General features: G+C 49.8%; 9 protein-coding genes across 9 annotated transcripts; 4 read left to right on the top strand and 5 right to left on the bottom strand.

Moving 5' to 3' along the window:
* Positions 1–216: 216 nt before the first annotated feature.
* On the top strand, positions 217–501 carry Z518_07818 (uncharacterized protein; the record flags this gene model as incomplete). Its single annotated transcript, XM_013415946.1, has 2 exons — positions 217–425; positions 477–501. 2 exons carry the CDS (start codon positions 217–219, stop codon positions 499–501), a joined length of 234 nt encoding a protein of 77 aa, XP_013271400.1.
* A 194-nt stretch (positions 502–695) lies between these two features.
* On the bottom strand, positions 696–1,961 carry Z518_07817 (anthranilate phosphoribosyltransferase; the record flags this gene model as incomplete). The annotated part of the gene is made up of 1 exon (XM_013415945.1): positions 696–1,961. One exon carries the CDS (start codon positions 1,959–1,961, stop codon positions 696–698), a length of 1,266 nt encoding a protein of 421 aa, XP_013271399.1.
* Positions 1,962–2,475: 514 nt separating this feature from the next.
* Z518_07816 (uncharacterized protein) lies at positions 2,476–3,483 on the top strand (the record flags this gene model as incomplete). The annotated part of the gene is made up of 1 exon (XM_013415944.1): positions 2,476–3,483. The coding sequence occupies one exon, from the start codon at positions 2,476–2,478 to the stop codon at positions 3,481–3,483; it is 1,008 nt and encodes a 335-aa protein (XP_013271398.1).
* Positions 3,484–4,075: 592 nt separating this feature from the next.
* Z518_07815 (uncharacterized protein) lies at positions 4,076–5,186 on the bottom strand (the record flags this gene model as incomplete). The annotated part of the gene is made up of 3 exons (XM_013415943.1): positions 4,076–4,177; positions 4,245–4,562; positions 4,614–5,186. 3 exons carry the CDS (start codon positions 5,184–5,186, stop codon positions 4,076–4,078), a joined length of 993 nt encoding a protein of 330 aa, XP_013271397.1.
* A 714-nt stretch (positions 5,187–5,900) lies between these two features.
* Positions 5,901–9,445, top strand: Z518_07814 (uncharacterized protein; the record flags this gene model as incomplete). Its single annotated transcript, XM_013415942.1, has 2 exons — positions 5,901–9,111; positions 9,177–9,445. The coding sequence occupies 2 exons, from the start codon at positions 5,901–5,903 to the stop codon at positions 9,443–9,445; spliced, it is 3,480 nt and encodes a 1,159-aa protein (XP_013271396.1).
* A 1,758-nt stretch (positions 9,446–11,203) lies between these two features.
* Z518_07813 (uncharacterized protein) lies at positions 11,204–12,075 on the bottom strand (the record flags this gene model as incomplete). The annotated part of the gene is made up of 2 exons (XM_013415941.1): positions 11,204–11,299; positions 11,503–12,075. The coding sequence occupies 2 exons, from the start codon at positions 12,073–12,075 to the stop codon at positions 11,204–11,206; spliced, it is 669 nt and encodes a 222-aa protein (XP_013271395.1).
* A 1,110-nt stretch (positions 12,076–13,185) lies between these two features.
* Z518_07812 (uncharacterized protein) lies at positions 13,186–13,675 on the top strand (the record flags this gene model as incomplete). The annotated part of the gene is made up of 2 exons (XM_013415940.1): positions 13,186–13,392; positions 13,517–13,675. The coding sequence occupies 2 exons, from the start codon at positions 13,186–13,188 to the stop codon at positions 13,673–13,675; spliced, it is 366 nt and encodes a 121-aa protein (XP_013271394.1).
* A 2,237-nt stretch (positions 13,676–15,912) lies between these two features.
* On the bottom strand, positions 15,913–17,184 carry Z518_07811 (eukaryotic translation initiation factor 3 subunit H; the record flags this gene model as incomplete). The annotated part of the gene is made up of 4 exons (XM_013415939.1): positions 15,913–16,495; positions 16,548–17,017; positions 17,078–17,117; positions 17,168–17,184. The coding sequence occupies 4 exons, from the start codon at positions 17,182–17,184 to the stop codon at positions 15,913–15,915; spliced, it is 1,110 nt and encodes a 369-aa protein (XP_013271393.1).
* Positions 17,185–20,117: 2,933 nt separating this feature from the next.
* On the bottom strand, positions 20,118–21,789 carry Z518_07810 (uncharacterized protein; the record flags this gene model as incomplete). Its single annotated transcript, XM_013415938.1, has 2 exons — positions 20,118–21,495; positions 21,548–21,789. The coding sequence occupies 2 exons, from the start codon at positions 21,787–21,789 to the stop codon at positions 20,118–20,120; spliced, it is 1,620 nt and encodes a 539-aa protein (XP_013271392.1).
* Positions 21,790–22,133: the final 344 nt, after the last annotated feature.

Here is a 22,133-nt window from a genome sequence, read left to right as displayed (position 1 = left end):
GGACCGTCAGACTATATACTTTCGAAGCGTGTACGAAGCGTACAACGCTTCCGAAGGTCTTTACAAGCCTTGGCGTCGCCACATATCACAAGTGTTTGCCCCCGAAGTTTCTACCTTGCGCAATTTGTTAAACCAGCATTATACAAGATCCTGCCGTCGCAAACCCCTCGAGAGATTTTCAGCATCATTATTCCAGTTCTCTTCCTCCCCGTCACAATGTCTCAACGAGAAGCCTATCAACTTCCAACCCAGTCCGGTGGTTACAATCAGTATGCTAGTGGCTACGCTGCAGGGGATGCATCCGGTGGTCCAACAGTTCAATATGTTTGTGGCGAGTGTGCTGCGAAAGTCAGTCTAGGAAGAGGTGATGCCATACGATGCAGTATGTGCGGCCATAGAGTTCTCTACAAGGAGAGAACCAAGCGGTATGCAGCCAGTTTCGAGAGTCGTTGATTCCCTTACTAACAGAAACATAGAATGGTGCAATTCGAGGCTCGATGATGCATGAATGTAACGATCAACGATCCGACGCCAAGGTCGATGAGAGCATGAACTCGAGACAAACTTCCTCTGGCACAGCGCCGGCGTTAGGTGGGGACTCGTTTCAGGACAAGCATAGATGCAGGACGATGGGAACGTCGTCGAAAGGAATCCGAGGACGTGATGCTGCGAAAGAAACTTTTGAGACACTCGATCTACAGTCTGTTGGTGAACTCTATGAACTTTTCGAATTCTTCCAGGGCCTTCCCACTCTCGATACACCATCTAGCCTTTCTCACACCCTCCTTCCATCTTCCTCCTGCTGGACCTCTCTCCTTTATGACCTCGCCACTGTGACAGGTATCTGCTTCGCAGACGCCGCTTACGACAAATAGAGCCGCGACATTCATCAGGACAAAATGTAATATTGGATCGTCTGGACTTCTCTCATTGCGGAGAATGCTCATCAGAACGGCAGCATTTTGTTTGGGCAATTTTCCACCACCCACCGCCGATAACGGATGCGCAGGAAGACCAAAATCGGCTGGCTCGAGTTCAAAAGTCTCCACATGGGCCAGGTATTTTGGAGCAGCTTCATCATCACCATCACTCGAGTCTTCGTCTTTATCTCCCTTGTAGTCTGGATTTTCCGATTCCCTCAACAACCAGCAATTTGTTTTCCCAGCACAACTGATTTCGTCGAGATCTTCTTGACCGCAAACCACCAGGGCCTTTGTTGTGCCGGATAATTGCAGAGCCTGCGCAAACACAGGTCCCAATTCTTGATACGCCACTCCGACCACTCGAGCTTCAATATGTGCCTCGACAGGGTTGGCAAGGGGACCCATCAGATTGAAAATAGTGCGAAGGCCCAGTTCTCGTCGTACCGTCGCAGCATATTTCATTCCAGGATGAAAGTTGGGGGCGTATAGAAAGGTGTAATTAGTGTGCTCGTATGCCTCGGGTAGAAGCTCTGCGGTCAAGGCTTCAATCTTGGGTGGTATGGGAGGTATTGCATTCAGAACATCTGCCGATCCCGACATTGAAGTCTGAGCTCTATTTCCATGTTTTGCCATCATCAAGATCGGGGAAGCAATGATTGATGATGTGGTGGAAATGTTGAAGGTGGCGTGCGAGTCTCCTCCAGTTCCTACAATATCGCATAACCCTCCTCGATATGTTCCCAATTCACGCTTCCTCTTTCCGACCACTTCTCTCAATCGCTGCTTGTCTGCCTGATTCGCCGCGTTTCGCATGCTTTCCGCGCACTTCGCAATCACATCGGGGTGACGGTCCTTGCCTGTGGAATGCAGTAGGGTCAGGAGCGCTGCCAGTTGCGTGGCGTTCAGTTGATTCTCGAAGGTCCTTGAGAAAGCGAGCGCAATATCTTCCGCATTGACATAATTATCTTGCGGTCTGGGGGCAGATAGCTTTTTAAGGAGAGGAGCTATAGAGACATATTGCGGAGGTGATGTCGCCATTGCCAAAAGCGATATGGTCGTCGATGCCTCGGAAAAGCTGAATTAGAAAACGAGGCCCATGACTTGGTTACGACGAAAGGGCACGTTTATACTCCTTCACAGCGGGGGAATTCACCCTCAGTGTCGCGTAACAAGGGCGAAGACCGGTGATGGGAGGCCGCCAAGGCTAGCATCCCGGGAAGTATTCAACACAATCTGCAGTAGTACGGGCAAGTTGGTACGTACATATGGCAACTGCGTATTTGGCTTCGCCATTTTTCTCGGCGAAAGCTGTGCCCAAGGACGAAGACACGGAAGGAGATCGAGCTTCGTGTATCATTGCGTTTTGATTAGACAAGGCTTGCTAGTCTCGGCCTTGCTCAGTCTCTCAGGGCGGTACCAGAATTCTTCCCGAAAACGGAAAAGTAGTTTATGCCAAGAAAATCCATCGGGAGATTCTCCCATTGAAGCATCTATCACATTGAAAGCGTATTCTCCTGCCTCTCAAGTGTCGAGCATTTCATAATACGTCTATATGCCTCCACGACTACGACTACGTTCTCTTGCGCAATTGGCAGAGCTTCATCTCGAGCAGACCACCTATACCTGTGGGCGATGTCAATATGCGACAGTTGCCACAACACCAGCACCCCCAGACGCGCAAATGCGTGCTTCTATGCCAACATTATCACAATACCCTCCTAGCCAGCCTCCGTCCCATCGAAGTCCCGCGCACCGAAAGTCGCAACTCCTACGATCGTACGTCTCCCTCCTGCAAACAACACCACTCATCGTCCTCTTCCAACACACCAACCTTAAAGCGACAGAATGGGTGGGCATTCGACGTGAATTGACAACCGCTCTGCAAAAGATTGATCAGCAACTTGTCGCCCAAGGTGCACCGGCAGAAGATCTCATTGGAGAACATATCAAACTACAGGTCATTAAGACGAACATCTTCGAACCAGCTCTCCGCATCGCCGAGTATTTCAAACCTAGCAACCTACCTCATGAACCAATGGAAGAGCTATCCGGGAGACATTCAGAAAAGGAAGATCCGTCATTGAGACATGCGCTCTCTGAAGCGGCCTATCGAACAGCGCAGGAACATCAGAACGAACATCCCTTGACCCCTCTTCTGTCGGGTGCGGTCGCTCTTTTAACCTTTCCGGCTGTCTCACCTTTGCACATCAAGACTGCCTTGTCCATTTTGTCACCACAAGCACCTAATTTCCCCGCTCCTACACGCCGAGCAGTTCCATCCCTATATGACCCTCCAGTCCAGGATGGATTAAAGAAGCTGCTTCTTCTCGGCGCAAGGATCGATGGACAAGTCTTTGACATGGAAGGAACTCGGTGGGTTGGGAGCATTGATGGCGGAATTGACGGGTTGCGTGCTCAGTTGGTGGCTCTCTTGCAAGGACTTGGTGCAGGAATTACGAGTACCCTTGAGGGCGCGGGTAGGAGTCTGTGGCTTACGCTGAGGAGTCGGAGAAACATGCTGGAAGAAGAGAAGCCAGTTGAAGGGCGGAAAAAGGAATGAATCCGTCCAATTCTTCTCCTGGGTCAACTACAGTTTTGTGTGTTCTAAGCGCCACGTTTGGTAAAACCACTCGGCGGAAGAAAAGTCTGTCACAATGCTAGATTTCGAGGTAGATTTGAACATGGAACAAGACCCAGTCATATGGTCCTATTTCCTTTATGGCCAATTTTGTGCGCTTTGTCATATTTCCGTGATATCCATTTCCGATCCATAGTCTCAAGCACAGCACACACCAAGCCAGCGCCCTGCTGACGAGATACACCATTCCCCGGTCCCTTTGTACAACGAACACAAGACAATTTTCAAGTAGTAGTGGAGATACAAGCCCTGTGCACCTTTGTCCCATACAAATGGCACACCCTTAGGTATGATACAGCGAAAAGAACTGTCATCCTTCCGCAAAACTCCACGTACTTGAATTGTGAGACCGAAGAATCCCAAGAAAATGTTTGTCGGACGGGAAGAGAACACATTTGAGAGCGTTGACGGCTCAGGCGCAAGAGGCAGCAACCGCCCATCCCGATGCAATTTGGAATCGAAACGAAGTGGTTGGAACGATGTGGAGACGATCGATTGTCTGAGACGAGGATATTTATGTTGCTCTAGATCTGACACGAGGAGCGTCGATGCCGTACACAGTTTTATATTCTTCCACGTATCGATTTCTGTCCGAGTCGGCCTTGTCATTGTATATCTGATGAAGAAGACCATGAGTACGGCTAGACAAACCAAAGCTGGATAAATTTTAAAGTGAGACTTACCTGCTTTTCAGAGGATGACAGGCTCTTCCACTCCTGACCAACCAATTTCCCTATCTCTCCAATGGATACTCCTTTGAAGTCGCCAGATGCATGACGATTTTGGAAAAAGTAGGCATAGGCTGTCACTGGAAGTTTCACCGTTCGGTCGTCCTTGATACCCGAGTACGTGGTCTTCTTTCCATCCGCTTTGGCTTTTCGCTGGAGTTGACGTCGAGCAGTGTTGGCATTCTTGATCTCAAGTGGAGTGTAACTCTGAACCCATTGCTTGTATGCCTGTGCATTCTTCTCTTTGTTCGCATTGGCTTCGTGATTGTATCGCTGGAAATGCGTTAGCACGAGAAGATCCATTCGCCGGCAAGATCGCCTTACCTCGCGCTCTTCAGCTGACAAATTCTTGTACTTGTCAGCGGCGGCAGCAGCTTTGCTCTTGACATCTCCATGTTTCTTTGCTTCCTCCGCAAATACTAGTGTCCACGCTGTCTCAGGAAGCAGTTTTGGTTCATCGAGTAAAGCTGTGGCACGCAACTCGGCTTGTTCTTTTCGTGCTTTCTGGAGGAGAGCAGATTTGCTAGGTGGCTTTCTACCTTTCGGCTTGGTCTTCTTGACAGTGTTCTTTTTGGCTCTTTTGGTGGACTTCTTTGCTGATTTTGCTTTTCGGGGGGTTGTGATCGCAGTGCGCTTTGACTTCGCAGGTACGCGTCCAGTGTGAGCCTTTGGCTTGCTCACAGGCTTCCCTGCAGCTGTCGCGTATGATCTAACTACTTTCGAGATCGATGAGAGGATTACGTAGCCGCGGCGATGGTCGGAAGGTTCATTGTTGGGGGTGCAGCTGCAATTAACGCGTAGAAGAGAGTTGGTTGCAAAAGGTCGCGTGAACGCCCCAGTCGACCTGGCTAGAAGCTGTTTGGACAGCGTCCGGGAAGAAAGGTGTGCGGCCGTCATGGCGACCTCGCGAAGAAATGATGACACCGAATTTGGAAGAATGATTTCAACCCAAGGAGGTGGGCATTGAGATGGTGGATGATATCAGGTGCTGGCAATCCCGCCCTGAGAGGCTGGGGCCTTACGACGGAGACTCCACGCGCGCATGTGGCTCGGGGACGTCACAGTCACGTGAAGAAGATCTGCTTAAGTAACCCATGCCAAGTCCTGTCTTAGCAAATGGCTCCGGCTGAGCGGGGACAGCTGAAGAAGTCTTTCAACCTTCCCATCTTGCAGCCATGATAGCAACATCCTGCGTTGCTGTACATTGCGGACATATATAACGGCGGCGGAAAGGCAGTCTTCATTGGCTCCATACCTTGACTCCTTGTCCATCAATCCTCCATGGGCATCATAACCCTGCTCTCCGATTTTTTTGTGACAACCTAAAAGGAAAAAAATAATAAAAATTAAAATCCCATTCGAGCCTGGTCCTGGTTGCGATTCAAGCAGTAAAGCTCACTTATCTGCAGCCATAGGAATGGCTAGGCACGGGGACACTCGCTCACCATCACCTGCAGGCAGTTCTTATTCCTCGTCAAGGCGCAGTCGAAGAGATGAGGATCGATATGAGAGGAGTCGACGGGATGATGACCGAGGTCATCGGAGGAGGCATTCAAGGTCCCGAAGTCCTGATGTATGTTCTCTTCCACCACTCATTACTTTGTGGAACCGATGCTTACCATTTTCTTTCATCAGAGACGCCACCGCGATCGGGAGCGAGACCGAGATCGTGACCGTGACCGTGATGGCTATCGCCACCGAGACCGCTCCCTAGATCGCCGTTATGACAGTCGAAGAGATGACGACTATTATTATTCGAGACGAGATAGGTCAAGGGATCGAAGACGCTCAAGAGATCGAGATGATCGACGACGCAGTCGAGACAGAGATACACGTTTCAGACGGGAGGATTCTCACGATGGGGACCGTCGATTACGAGACGAGTCTACCGAATCCAGAAAAAGAAAGCGAGATGATAGTCGGGATCGAATTTCAAGACGCGAATCAAGTAATGTCTCCAGGGAGGTGAGTTACACCATGCTCCGCCATGTCTACAGGACTCATCAACTTGTACAGGCTTCGAAACCCTCTACTCCTACACCACACACAGCTGAGGAACAAAAAGCGGCTCGGCTTGCAAAGTTGGAACAGTGGAAAAAAAAACAGGCAGAAGAGCAGGCGAAGAAGCAAAGAGAGCTTGAGGCGGCTGGAGGTGCACGAAGTATTCTGAATGAGATTGACAGAAGAGCAGGAATCTCTCCAGCTGTCGGTTCCCCACAATCACCTGCAGCGCCTGACTCGCCATCGCCCGCTCCCACTCCTTACGCAGGCAAATTCGATCCGAAAGTCATTGTGAAGAAAGCAACTCACCATTCGTCGGCTTCAAATAAAGTTCTTGGAGGCGATATCGCGGCGCCGGCTCTCACCAACGGCCATGTTACCAAAGGAGATCTGTCGCAGCCCCCTCCAAAGCCACCCGCAAATGGGCCACTCAAGTCGAAATCTCTCAAAGCGACGGGCAACTTGGAAAAGTTTGGTCTCGGCAAGGCGGCGACCGAAACCGATGTGTCTAAGAAAACCTTGGATCTGGAGGAGAATGAAGAAACCAAGAAGAAACTTGAGAAACTCCCGAACATGGCGCTGGAAGAGAATGCGGACGCCAATGGTGTTCACCTAGACGCGCATGACGATGGTGATGACGATGTCGACATGGAGGACGAAGGAACGGAAGAAGAAGCCATGGCAGCCGCACGGGCTGCAGCAGAACAACGAAGTCAAGCTGAACGCGGCGATGACGCCACTATGGCTGGCGTGCCTCAGCCTGCGGAGGTATCCAATACGACCGTACAAAACGAGGAAGAAGAAGTCGATCCATTGGATGCTTTCATGCAAGATTTGCAGCCCAAAGCCATGAAGTCATTTCCTCAGAAGACGAAATCCAAGTCTCGGCAACACGAGCCAGAAGCACTTTTCGGTGACGACGAAGTTGAGCTTACTGCCGTTGATGACGAGAACCCCGACAATATCCTCTCGCTTGCCAACGCCAGCGCGAAAAAGAAGAAAAAGGATATTCCAACCGTCAATCATTCCAAAATCCAATACCAACCTTTCCGACGTAATTTTTACTCCGAGCCCGTTGATATGGCTGACTGGACAGATGAAGAAGTCGCAAATTTGCGGATGGAACTTGACAACATTAAGGTCCGCGGAGTGGATGTGCCGAAGCCTGTTCAGAAATGGGCTCAATGTGGACTAGGTGTCCAGGTATTGGAAGTCATTCAGAAACTGGGCTATGAAGCACCAACCAGCATCCAGGCTCAGGCCATTCCGGCCGTCATGTCGGGCCGAGATGTTATTGGTGTGGCTAAAACGGGATCCGGAAAGACCATTGCATTTCTCCTTCCCATGTTTCGACATATCAAAGATCAGCGTCCTTTGGAGCAACTTGATGGACCAATTGGGCTAGTCCTGAGCCCCACGAGAGAACTTGCCACGCAGATCCACAAAGAGTGCAAGCCGTTTTTGAAGGCTCTTGGTTTGAGAGCCGTCTGTGCCTACGGAGGTGCGCCGATCAAGGACCAAATCGCCGATTTGAAACGAGGGGCCGAGATTGTCGTCTGTACACCGGGCCGAATGATCGATCTCCTTGCCGCCAACGGTGGACGAGTTACCAATTTAAAACGTGTGACCTATGTTGTGTTGGACGAAGCCGATCGCATGTTTGACATGGGGTTCGAGCCTCAAGTCATGAAAATTTTGTCGAACATTCGGCCCGATCGTCAGACCGTATTGTTCTCGGCCACTTTTCCTCGCCAAATGGAAGCCCTGGCGAGGAAGACGTTGACCAAACCAGTTGAAATCGTGGTAGGTGGTCGCAGCGTTGTTGCACCAGAAATCACGCAAGTTGTTGAAGTTCGCGAAGAAAACACCAAATTTGTCCGGCTGCTTGAACTCCTCGGGAAGCTCTACGAAGACGACAAAAACGAGGATGATCGTGCTCTCATCTTTGTCGATCGACAGGAATCAGCTGATGGTCTTCTCAGAGATTTGATGAAGAAGGGGTATCCATGTATGTCGATTCATGGCGGAAAGGATCAAATCGACCGCGATTCGACCATCGATGATTTCAAAGCGGGTGTTGTTCCAATCCTTATTGCCACCTCTGTTGCTGCACGGGGTCTTGATGTCAAACAATTGAAACTTGTCGTCAATTACGACGCGCCGAATCATTTGGAGGATTACGTCCATCGAGCTGGTCGGACAGGAAGAGCGGGAAATACTGGAACCGCTGTGACCTTCTTAACAGAAGAACAGGACAGATATGCGGTGGACATTGCCAAGGCATTGAAGCAGAGTGGGCAGCCTGTGCCCGAAGCCGTTCAAAAACTCGTCGACTCGTTCATGGAGAAAGTCAAAGCTGGCAAAGAGAAAGCTGCCGCTTCCGGCTTTGGTGGAAAAGGTCTGGAACGACTCGATCAAGAACGTGATGCCGCCAAAGCTCGTGAACGCAAAACATTCAAGACAGGTGAAGAAGGTGATGAGCAAGACGAGAAGGACGACGGCAAAGAGGCCAACGTTGGCGACGATTTATTTGCCAAAGCAGCTTCCAGTGTCAAAGCTTTCGACGCGACCCCTTCGAGTAATGTATCCAATGTGCCCAAAGGAATCGACCTCGATGGCAAAATCACCGTCCACAAAACCGAACGTGAATCTACATCGTCCTCTGCGCCGAAGAATCAAATGGACAAAGTGGCAGCAGCCGTTGGAGCCATCAATGAAAAACTCTCTAAAGCGGGAGTCATGCGATCCGGTGTACCTATCGACAACAAAGGTCCTGACGCCGGTGCTTTCCACGCCACCTTGGAAATCAATGATTTCCCTCGTAAGTTCCCCTTCCCCCTCTTTCTTCGTGAATCGAATACATGACTGACTTGTCTCGTTCTCCAGAAAAAGCACGCTGGGCTGTCACGAACCGTACTAACGTGGCCAAAATCCTCGAAGCCACGGGTACCTCGATCACGACGAAAGGCTCGTTTTATCCGGCGGGCAAAGAACCTGGGCCAGGCGAGAATCCGAAATTGTATATTTTGGTGGAAGGAGATACTGAGGTGGTGGTGCACGACGCGATGAGGGAGTTGATGCGGCTGCTGAAGGAAGGGACGATGAGTGCTGCGGATGCTGCGGAACGAAGTGGTGGGAGATATTCTGTTCTTTGAACAAAGACCAAAGAGGATCGATGGAATGGAGTGCCACTGATATGGAAGGAGATAGAGTTGACGAGAATAAGGAAACAGTAAAGTATGGCAATCAAGAAGCAATTGCTGAACATTGAATTCTGACTTCAGTCTTGGCTTGATATTTACACATATCTACATTGGATCCATTGTACCTCCCGCCTTATCCATATACGATCATAGCTTATAAGGTGGAGTTCCACGTCCCGCAAAACATTTCCAACATGGGCATCCTCCCCCACCTCAATTACCTTGCTCATTCATCTGTCCAGCTTCAAGTTGACAATGGACATGAACATCTCGGTCAGCTCAAAAGAAGTATCAAGACATGACGTGGAAACCAGCCGAATATCCAAATTTGAGAAGTTATGAAATGAAAAGTGGTTGAAAGACGAAGAAGAAAGGAAACGGATAATGCCTGGGCTCTCTCCCTCTATCAAGAGCCAGCATGACCCTTGACTGGAAGAACGATCCTGCGGGGCTGCTAGTGCCATTCCTGTATTCAGACCCGGTAATCCATCGCCCATACGGCGACACAGCCCAAGGATCAAGTTACCACTTTTGCTCAGTATGCCTAGGTTGCAAGATACCCATGCATGTTTAATCTGTGACAAACACGTTTACAGGGAACAGTAAGGGAGTGCAGTGCCGAGATGTCATAAGACATGAAAGAGAGGTGGACAAGTGGGGCGACAGGGGTAGAGATGAGGAGCAAGAAGACGCGCGAACGGGGAAGGGGAGAAAATATGAAGAGTAGAAGAGTGCTGAAGGAAGCAGAGATATGGTGTAGAAACGGTGCTGTGCACACGACATTGAGAGATAAGAAGAGAGAACTCGCAAATGTGAATGATGTGAAGCAGGGGAAGATGGTTTAAATATTCGAGAGCCGGCCGGTGAGAGAAGCGCTGAAGGTGCAAGAGATCAGAGGCTCTATCAAGGTCAGGTGGCCAAAGGCAGTACCAAGACATGGGAATGAATTGATTCTTGGAAAGGCAGCCTAGAGATGGTCCAGTGATTGTGGAAGTCTATTGATCGTCTTTCATTCAATATCCCAGCCGCCGAAGGTGGACATGTCTGCAGGATTGTTCTTGAGTTGGGATCAGGCTGCAGTATACCCGGTGTGATATATCCAGAGGTAGGGGATCTGCAATGGGAACGAGAGGGCATCACGCGGTGTCAACAATGAGATGCAGCTCTTTTTGGGAAGGGGGGTTTGGTGGCGAAATGTTTCCTATCGGAACCCGAAATGTTGCTGCCTCGAGTTGAGAGAGCTGCTATTGAGCCAGAACGGCCTGTGACCTGAGTGTAACTTTGCCCCAGGGTCGAGGTTGTATTACAAGAGAAATGCTGAATTATGAGGGAGACATTGAAGGCAAGATACAATTTCAATGTATATCATGTTTCCCTGGGCTGTCCATCCAAATCCCCATGCATGCCCATGCATACCAGGGAGCTTCAGCAAGTCTAGATCTTAAATACTGCATAGAGTAACACAATCCCAGAATCCCAGAGCTGAAAAAGCCAAAACCCGAGCCAAGTCTAATGCATCAGATGCAAATGGAGGGCATCGTATCGAGGACTATTTGTTGACTTGTCCATGTTGATGTCGATATCTGTGATTCCTTTCTTTGTTGTTGACTGTCGTTCGGCATCGTGGCTGACTCTCACGCAAAACTCACTTGCCACGTACCTCAGACAGCTCCCATGTGGCGTATTCCCCATATCAATGTATTCTTCCTCCTAATTTTCCGCAACATCATAGCAGCCCGGTCCATTTTCTGGGCCCCTGGATACAAAATATAATGATCTTGGGGTCCACATATCGCAAAGGTGGATCTATTTCAAAATCATAGGTGGGGAACGTTTGCTGTTGCTCCTGCTGCCCCTACTACCCAATCAAATCCACCAATGGCTGGAGCATGCCAGCATCAATATCTTCCAGAAGAAGAGCGTTGAAATTGGACTGGGGCTGCCATATCCCAAAAGCCAGATTCCTGCTGGCTCGTTAACGATGAAAGGGGGTATAAAGAATCACCCACTCCAAGAGGGCTGGATTGCTGTTGCGCCACGTTGGTTGGTGGTGGCACCTGAGCCAAAGCATTTTGAGGAGTGTACTCCCCTTGGAAAGGAACGTATTCCTGGATTGGCAAAGGAGCATATTCCCCGACACTGTTAACTGGAGCGTACTCCTGTGGAAGAGGAGCATCCCCTTCGATAAAGTTGAAAAGAGTGTGCTTTTGGATATCGTGGACAGGAGCGGACGCGGACTCCTGTACGATAGGAGCGCACTCCTCTGCTCGTGGGGTTTGTCCTCCCCTGCCCACGGCTACAGGGCCATTTTGTCGTTGCCTCCCACCAACAAGTCCTGGTGGTGGGACTTTCTCCCCGGCCACTCTCTCCTTGCAAAATTTCATGTGTCGTTTGGCGTTGTCGATGCGGACCCCAAGGGCCCTTTCGCAGCCTTTCCAGCCACATTTGTAGTACTTGGTGGCCCGGGTATCAGCTGGTCCTCGGTTGCAGGCTTTTTCGTGCCGGCGCCTGTTAGAGGCGTCTGCGAACAGCTCCCTGCAATATTTGCACGGGAGCTTATCCTTGTTGTGAACAGCCCTCATATGGGCAAGGAGGGTCCATTTGGAGGTGTACCCGTTGTAGCACCCAGGCTCGCTGCAATAATGGATTTGGAAATGAAATCTTCGAACCGGAAAAATTGACTGAATGTCGATCAAATGGACATTGTTGCAAGATGGGAGCTCCGGTCCAATAGAAAAGTATTGCCAGTTTAGAGGACATTACATGGTGCCCAATCAGTTGTGACGATTCAGACGTGGAACAGCAGAAGGCAGGCATCAGAAGAACTATTTCTTCAGCGTGTGCGCGAAGAGAGTCCCCACATAGATTTATTGAAGGAAGGCGTTGGGATTCCAACATGCAGGTCGTTGTGAACGCAAACGCGTCGCTGATTCGATGTCAAGAAATCTATGCAAGGTTGTGGGGATGGTACAAAGTTGCCTAGTGCTCTCGTGAGCGATTAACCCATTTGACAACATGATCGGACTTAGACCAGTCCACTTGATGAATGGGATAGACAGTCTCGTTTCCTTCTAGGATGGGAGGCCGGCTCCTCTTGGACAATGTGGTGGCAATGGCCAGCGATGGCAAGAGCAAAAGTACTTTTGCTAGATTCGCCGTTGTCGTGAAAATCCGAAGCTCTTTCGTTGGGGGAACCATTGACCATTTGTGTGTGAGCGTGACCACGGCAAAAGGGTGATCGTCGGGACAGTACCATCCATACCGGCGTAATTTTTAGAGCCATGAGGAAATGAGTCATTTAGCTGCCTTTGAATCACCTTGAGTGAAGACGGCATCCTCTGCATTGTGTTGGTTACTTTGTTGATGACGGTCATATCTATTGAAGTTGAAATAGAGTGTAGCATCTCAAGCCTACAGAATTGATGCTGGGCGTGGGAGCGTGTGACAGGACGTGACAGGTCGAGTCGTATTGTGACAGGAAACATACCCAAGCTCTCCCTCACGATAAACGTCATTTGAAACAAACAACCGTTACGGGTAAGACGGTAATGTTCCGCCAACCTTTGACGAATCTCCATGCCCTTCTGAGAGAAATTTCTTCTCTTCAACTTGTATCCCTGACCTTTCTGCCCCCTTTTTCCCGATCACGGCAGTCCACCGTCTTTTGCGCACAAACTGTATTCCTCACCACCATGGGAAACATTTGCTCCAAGTCCGCTAACAAGCCGGACAACTTCTCAACTCCGGGAAGAACTCTTGGATCCAGTGCTCAGCCCAAACCCAACTCGACCACCGTGCCACCGAAAATCACCGCTAGTACCCCTGGTCGAGCACTGGGAGGAAGAGATGGAGCCTCAAGTTCGGAAGATGCAAGAAGCGCTGCAGCAAAAGCCGCCGAGGTAAGCACGGTTCTGGCCGAAGCGCGCATCGACTGTCCAGAAGATTGGCACGGACTTTCAGCCTCGCGTAGAATCGGAATACGATGTGGATTCGAGATATGCTTGACTGACGATCTTTATACAGGAACGAGCCTCAAAGGCCAATAAAACGGGTGGCAAGCTCTCTGCCCAACTCAACTCGCAGAAAAAACAAACTCAAAATCAGCTACTAAATTCGAGGTCCGAAGAAGAGCGACTCGCTCGAGATGCAGATGAACGCGTTAAAGATCGCAATTGGAACTGAGTGGAGACTTTTCCTGTGTTTTCCCTTAACGTCAGATCTCAAAGTGAGTTCCATCTCATCTATCAGATGAGATGCATGGATTTGGTTGCCTTTTCTTCGACGGTGGATCTTCTCTTATGGTCCGTGTACCGTCTTTGATATCCTCCCTTGTGCAAAATTCGACCGTTTCTGAACTTTAATACACTCTGAGAACCTCACTGTGCTCCACCTCTACGTTCAGTTTAGATCGACGGGCTCCGGCTGAACCGTTCGAAAAGATCATATCCGAGACCACAAGGTTTTTTTTTGGGTACTGTTTTTGAATTTCACGATTCACGAAGTGGTGAAGATGAGGGATTTTGGCGCTCTGAGATCGGTGGGAATCGACTCGAATTCGCCATTTTGGAAGCTCGGCTAGGACTCACCGGCAAGCCGTTCTCAGATCTACATCTGATCTCACAGCAATAATCGTTCTCATTGTATACAGCAATCTTTGAACACGTTTGCCAGGTTGAATTTCGGAGACGGAAACTTGTACTTATTCCTTGAATTCCAGATGATCTTGCTACCGCTTCAGACAGATCTAGCATGGAAAATGTGAGTGACGAGCCGACATGTCACGGGCTGAGCAGGAGCATGACCAATTCGTGCAGGAACATTTCTCTCTCTATATTGACTCCTTGGGGGGAAGACCCGACCATACCCATGACCAACAGCGAACAAAATTAAACCCAGAAGTACACCTGAGCAGCAAAAACCACTACCCACCCCTCATCCTTGGGCTTCAGTAGAAGCCTCCGGTGAAGAATTACAGGTACTCCGGCTACTATTGCCACCTATCTCCTCGAACAATTCTCCGGACGAAACGCGTCACCTATTCCCTTCCCATTTGACCTCCCCGTGTCGCGCCTGCGCGGTACACAGTTTCCCTCTCCAGGCCGATCCCAAACCTTGTTTTCTTCGTCTTACCATTCCGGAGCTACCCACTCGCGCTCCCAAGTGCTCCGCTACCCAACTCGCCCCGCCGTCCTCTATGAGGTACTGACTATGTCGTCATGCATTACCGGTTTCCTTGCAAGCTCCACACTGTTAACATTGCCATACCATACAATCTCTCTTCCTGGTCGTCATTACGATCACCAACAGGCCGAAGAGAGAACCACAGTCCCATCACCGCCCACCACCGTCCGCTTCTCTCTGCCTCTTCCTCTTTTCTGTCCCATAATCGCACCGACGACCGCGTCCCAATTTCTTCCGACGTGTCAACCTCAGCCCATTCCATCACATTATCTGACATCTCATATCGCGGAATCAACCTCTCTACCATACCGCATCGAGCAACGGCCCAAAAGTGTCGAGCCTCGATACGCGTCCGCCTTGGAGCCAAGTTTCCTTGTCACGCGGGATTCTGTGCCCTATCAAATCCCGGACTCGTTGCAGATACGTGAACTTGTCTCTGGATTTGTTTGTTCCTGGACGTGCCGACAGCGAGAAACCGGAAGGAACTTGGATGAGACCAGAGGCTAAAGACGACGATAGTGGCCCATAGAGAGAAAGAAAACGCAATTGGGGTGTAGTAGAAGAGGAAAGAGCTGAAACTACTACAAGTGAAAATTAGGTCGAAACCCCACCGACCACGGTTCACAGAGGGACAAGAATAGGGACAGGGATAGCACTACATGAGGAACAAGGTGACCGCTTGGATGCTGGAAATGAGAGCAGGAGAAGGGAAGACTAGGGATTCTGGTAGCGGCACAGGAAAGAGGAGGACCGAGAATGCAGGTAAGGCATTACTCCCGGGCGAGTATAGGTTTTGTGTTTTGCATCTTGTTGGACGCTTTTATCTTTGTGTCTGTCATTTGTCTGTCAAGATCACAAGCGCAGCATCACTTTCGGCTTCGCATATGCGCAGACTTGCTCTACGCTGGAATCTCCAGCATGATCTTTTCAGGGAGCCCTCTACTCCCAACTTTTTATTTCCAAGGAATACCACGGCGTCCTTTCACACGGTATATATCCAGCCCTCCCCTGTTATGGCCGGGGAGACTTCCACCAACCACCCCAGATGTTGTGCGTCGGGTAGTCCTCAGTGTTATATTAACATTGACACAAGAGGCGAGGCCGGCCTCAGGCCAAAAGCTCATCTTCGATTCTTTCACTTCATGAAGCACTTTGCTCTCATCAATTCAGCTCATTTCGTATCGTTTCAGCTCGGGTTCATTTTTCGGAACCATCCACTGTCCAAATTCATGTCACGTTCATTCAGGATTGGCATCACCTGGAAGCAAGTTTCCTCTAACTGCGAACATCTTTCCAGTCGTTCCGGCGACGTATCCATCAACCTGTCTTGCATACTGTTCCACCTGTCTGCTGTTCAGCATGCTCTCCAAACGACTTGGCTCAGTCGGCAACTTGAATAGTCTCTGCCACTCGTCCTCTGGCAATGGCGGCTGCTTTGAAAGCGCCCGTGCTGCATTTTCCGCCTTGCGCTTGGCCTGCCACTGTTGGATCTTGGCTTGCTCTCTGGCCAGAGCGCGAGAGTAGTATGAGAAATTGTTCGCTTCCACATGGTGCGTTTCGATCGAGTCGAGCAGGTTATCGCAGGTTTGGGAGAGGAATGGGTCGATGGAGATTGACAACTTGTCGAAAGACGGGGCAAGACTGTCGTTCTTGATGATCGGATCGTTCTCGATTTCGTCGACGGAAGTGGGTGGTTTCATAATCCCCGACGTAAGCATGCGGGGGACTTGGTGAAGGAAGGTTGTGACAAGGTGCGAGTTGTGGACGGTGACTGGAAGTTCGACCAGGATATCAGTGTATTTCAGACCGGATTTGAGGAGACTACTACATTGTTAGAATGTGGCCCTTGGTTGCAGGATGAGGTGGTTTATACTTCTCAGTGGTGAACTTGTTTTCCTTGTAAGCAGCCACGAACTGTGGAGACAGTCTGAAGGCTCGAATGCTGAGAATTCCTTGCGAACTTCTGCTGACATCGTGGACAAGAGCGACAGTCCTCTCATTCAATTCCTTCTGATAGTAGTATTGGTTCTCGATGAAGTTCATGTTGACGAAATTGCCCAAGTTTGCGCTTGTATACCATCCCACGTTGTTGGCGTCCACATTGACCTCACGAAGCATTCTGATCATTTCCGCCTGGTACGCGGTATTGGATTTTGCACGAGGAGCAGCAGCCGCGGTGTTAAAGTGTTGTTGTTCATATTGTGCCTCTGGTGGCAGATCGACGACAGGGAAAGGGAAGCAGTTTGTGACTTCGAGAGCGCCATTGACGTCCATGCCGACGAGGCTACCAGTGGCGGTGGTAGGAAAGCGGTTTGCGCAGTGCTTGATGACTTTCATGACGACCTGTTCCCTTGTTAGAATAACTTTGCTATACAAGAGAAGTCGACTCGACTATGAACTCACCAACGCTTCTAGCTGGACCGTCTTGAGCGGTGCCTCTTTCCTGCAAATTGTCAGCAATGGTGAATCTATATGATCCGAGGTGCAACATACTCAACGGTAGCAGCCATGGTTGCGTAGGTGTTGAAAAGAAAGAGAGATTGGATTGATTTGGTCTTGTCGACCGATTGTGTGGGATCGGTCGACAATTTTGCGATATTTGGAGAGGGAAAGTCTACCGAAGCAATGGACGGGAGATCAATGGCAGGTTTGCCGAGAAGACGTGAAAGTTGGTCCACGCCGAGAGAAGGAGCATGACGAAAGCCATAGACCCCTCGTGATAATTGAACCCAATTATCACAGCCCAGGAAGTCACACCCTAGACAATGAGGAAAAGCATGTGCAAGCGAGAGTCTCATTGGTTGGCAGATTCATACTCTGTCTCTATCGAGAGAAGCGGCATTCCCACAAAGCAGATTCCTCTGCGTCATAACCCCAATTGGGTTTGAGGGTCACCTTCATACATTGAGATTGCTTCACATACCGCTCTATTCCCCAATCGCTAAACAGATGGTCAACATCTCCCTCTGGCAAATGCTTGTGCTAGGACCAGTTTCCAACATCCAACAGCTATTTTCCGTTATAAGCAACGTCCAGGAACTCGCCGATAGCCGATGTCTTATGGGTATATCCGGGAGGAATGTTTGTGTTCTCAAACGGCGCCCCAGAGACCAGATGATTCACACATTTGGTCCAATTCTCATCCGCATGTTCTTAGCGTCATGTTGCGTGATCCAACGCCCTGTCATCTCGCCTAACTTTTCCGGGTACTTCATAGCCGAATCAAAATCGGTGTGATGATACATTTCTCGATTGCGAAAACCATTTCGCTGGCAGCACGCCACGCGCGGGAATCTACAGAACCTCAACCGCATGCCTCACCAAGCGGGGATACGAGAGACGCAGATTTACTGCAAATTATTGTATGCGCTGGTCGCCAGAGGCAAATTGTTCTTTCCCGCAAGGGCTACGAATGATGCTAGTGATATATCGTCTTCGAAGGACTGTGTTCCACCATTCACAGATGTAGGCGGAAACGGATGTGCCGCGTCTCCCAACTGGATCACGAGTCATCTCGGAGATGACCATGTCGGATTCGGATTCCGCCGCATCAATTTCCAATCAACCACGCTCTCCCCGGGCGTTTGTTTGACAAGTTCCAGAAGCTTGGAAATCTAACTGGGTTCTGATTGAAGTTCGTGAAGCGCGTTATCGACATCTACACGGGACGACCACGATTCTGAAGCCGTATCTGTGACCTGTTTTGGTGAAATGCCAGTTTAGCGAATCCGCAGTGCAGCAGCAGGGCACTGAGGGGTACAAACGAGTGCTTACCCTATGGGTAAGAAGCTATGTAGTTATTTCTTTTGACACCACTGTGACGGCATGTGTTTCGGGGCCGAGGTACGCGCCTACATCGTCCTTTCCGTCATGACAACCCCAGCTTGCGAGTCAGCCCAGGTGAAAGATTGACGGCCAGTATGTTCTTAAAGGTACAATTGTGTCTATCAATACCTGGGTAACATGGCATGTTGAGGAAACGTTCACGATGCCTTCAAGTTCACTTCGGAGCGATGGTAGAAACCGGAAAACAACGATGACAAGGCTGATAGTCAAACTTTCCTTCTGGGAAGCGGGATCCGCTTAGACGCTAGTAAGTGTCTGTTTGCGAAGGCGCACCATGTATTTCTGGCCCCCAAACTGACATTGTAGCAACAGTCTTGCGATATTAGAACTGCGACTCATTTTGGCCGAAATCCTGTGACATCTGACATGAAACTGATGGATGACGGCTTCAAACTGGGTCAAGGTCAACAAGAACTTCATATTCTGGAAGAAGTCTGAGTTACTGATTCAATCCGCTCATCGAGCCGGTTCTGGCACCTCCGCCGGGTTGGAAGAGCCTTCGCGGTCTCGTAAAGGAGAAGGTCTTTCTCTTCCGTGCACCGACGGCAACGCACTTTCTGTTTTCGGGGATTGTGGATGGAGCTCCTCATTGTGGCAACGACTATTTCGTCCAGGTGCCATGCACCTTTTACCAACTTGAAAAGCGCTCAAAGAGCGTACACACGCTGTCACGACGTCGCGGTGGCACCTGTAGAAGCTTTGATGCTCCTGTTGATGCTGTTGTCGTCATTGTTGGTCTTCCTGGCGCACTTCCTGTCGCTGTTGGCTTTTCTGACGTCCTTCCTGTCGTCATGGACTCCGTTGACGGCCATCCTGACTCCCTATTCGCTCAATCTTGGTATCCCATTGAAGCTAAGTTACGACCTCGTCGACAGGAATTTCAAGGGCTCCCGAGGCTTCAGAGACGGCGGAGTGGGGTATATCGTCGAGTCCCTCAAGTGATATTGAATTGACACCAAATGGCATTGATTTGAGTGCTGCCGAGGGTGCTGTTCTTGTGTTGATTGTAAGCAAGGTGGAAGCGACGGGACACAACGTTTTTGGTTGGCCTGTCCTTACTTGGTTAGTTTGCCGAGGCGCAGTCAAAACCGTATCTCACTGGTCAATTTAACAAAAAAAGTGGAACCTGAGCGAAATACAGGAGTATGTCTCCAAATATGGTTAGCGTCTTACCATGTGAGCGAAATACGTATAGCCTTCCTCGATTTAGTGATAGCCATCGTCATCCTCAATGGTGAGATCGAAACCTACGCTCATTCGTCTAGGTGCTGTGCCAGAGAACATTCTAATCGTGGTTACCTATGAGAAACTACAGCAAGAACACTAAACCGGTCGTCTCATCAAATTTCCACTGTTGGCGTCTTCTACCACCATATCTCCAGATCCATCTTCTATGCGTGCACGCGAACGGCTCCGCCTGATCTTATTAGTTGTGACAATTTCCCTGACAATGGATAGATAGATCTTGGGCTGCTAGCTAACTACACATTGCCAACCGATTGACTTGACGATGACAATGCTGGAGATGCAGAGGTGGTATGTCTTGACCATATTTTGCAAAATATCTGCTTCCTTCACTGCCCGTCTCCCCGCCATTTTATTCTTGGGCCTTCACGAAGTCGATGACGGCCACATTCGGACCCGGCCAATGTTTCCGCGCACGCAGAAACCATGAGGCGATGGCAAAGAAAAAGACAAAGAGGAATATCGGCCCCGCGTAGTTCATGTTTGTTGCAGTCACAGGGATCGTGCTTGGAATTGGCAAGAACACCATAATATACAGCGTATAAACGAGGGCAAAACAGTTGATATATACTCCGGATCGACCCAGGTTCCAACTACCAAGCTCAAGAGGCTCGCCACCATGCGTAGAAGACCACCGCGCCAACAACATGGCTGAGATTGCTGTCCCGTAAGAGAAATACAGTGCCAAGGACGACAGTGCTGTGATGGCTCCAAAGGCCGTGGTGGAGCCAATGTTTAGAAGTGACAGCAGCATGACGACGATAAGCGAGAGCCATATGGATCGTATTGGTACAAGATGGGTGGAGTCCACAAGTGCAAACCAGCGAGGTAAGCCTCCGTCTCGGGACCATGCCCAGGTCAGCCGCGAGACTGAAGCGATGGACGCAATGTTGACGCAGAATGAAATAACAAACAATCCACAAACCATAGCAGTGGTCGCTTTGACAGAACCTGTGACTCGGAGGAGGATGGTGATCGCGGGAAAACCGGAGTTGAGGACTTCTTCGATGGGACCCATGGCACTGAGGATAGCAATGACCATGGCATATGCGAGTACGCCGTTGACGGCAATGGACCAGAATGTTGCTCGTGGCACCGCCTGAGGAGCTTTCTTTGTTTCTTCGCTGAGATGGCACGAATCATCAAATCCCGTGAAACTCCACGCACAGGTGAGCATTCCTAAATTCCAGGCAACATAGGTATTGGACCAGCCTGATGATATGGATCGTTCTAAAAAGATGAATTCGGCACTATGGCGGCTGCCCATGACGATCAGAACAACAAGGAACAGGACAAAAAGACACACGTGGAGGATGCCGGCCACCAGCTCAAGCCAGGGGACAATGGCGAATGTCGTACCGAAGGAGTTGATGAGACCTTGGACAAACAGGATAGCGATCATGATGAGTGTGATGTGCCAAGTTTCTGCTACGTAGCTAGGATGATTGAGCATCGCCAACTGCTGCAGAATGATGGCGGTGATATTGGCAATGCCAGCGAGCAAGGAAACCCAGCCGAACCAAGTCATCCAGCCTTGCATCCAGGTGATGAATCTTTTCATGTGCGATGGAGCTAGATTGTATGTCCAGTGGTATTGGGCGCCGGCAATAGGAATAGTCGAGGCCATTTCGGCGATGGATGCCGCTTGTGAGATCGCCCCAAAATAGACAATCATCACGCTCCAGGCAAATGTCTGAGGGCCTCCGTTGTAGAGAGCAAAGAACATATTTCTGTCTAGTGTAAGCTCCTGTGCGTCCCCTGCAGAGGGCATATTGTACTCACGTATTCATTCCTTCCCAGGTGCTCATAAAGGTGAGAGAAAAGGCAAAGATCTGAGAAAAACTGAACAACCTCCGAACCCTCGTCACACTCTCAAGATTTTGTCCATTTGCGCCGATTTGTGAAACCGCTGCGTGACCAGACTTTGCGTTATCACGACTGTTGCAACTTGGGAAACGGTTGACAGTTAACTGCACATCTTTGCCCACTTCGTGCAACTCGTAGTCTTCACCGCGGTCGACCATGGTCTATATAGGGAGAGTTCCACTATCAATTGATAGGAAATATACTTTGTGATGGATAGGAAGAGTCGATTGAAAAGGCATAAACTTGGAATGCAGGCAAACGAGAAAGCAAAAAACAAAGGAAAGGAAAGGAAAAAGAAACAGAGAGACGAGCCAGGAGTGAACTCCAGGCCGACTAATCGAGGACTACACCAGATCAATCTTTTAGCGACGATGGCAGGAGCTTGGCCAATGAAGCCTCTTTGCCCAAGCCATCTAATCTGGATGGGAAAAAGCAGCAGCAGAAGCAGCAGCAGTAGTCACAAGTTAGACTATAGAGTACGGAGTGTCCCAAACAAATCCGT

The sequence above is a fragment of the Rhinocladiella mackenziei genome (assembly GCF_000835555.1).
Source record: "Rhinocladiella mackenziei CBS 650.93 unplaced genomic scaffold supercont1.5, whole genome shotgun sequence".
NCBI classification, from domain to species: domain Eukaryota; kingdom Fungi; phylum Ascomycota; class Eurotiomycetes; order Chaetothyriales; family Herpotrichiellaceae; genus Rhinocladiella; species Rhinocladiella mackenziei.
This window is presented reverse-complemented; position numbering and strand designations above follow the sequence as displayed.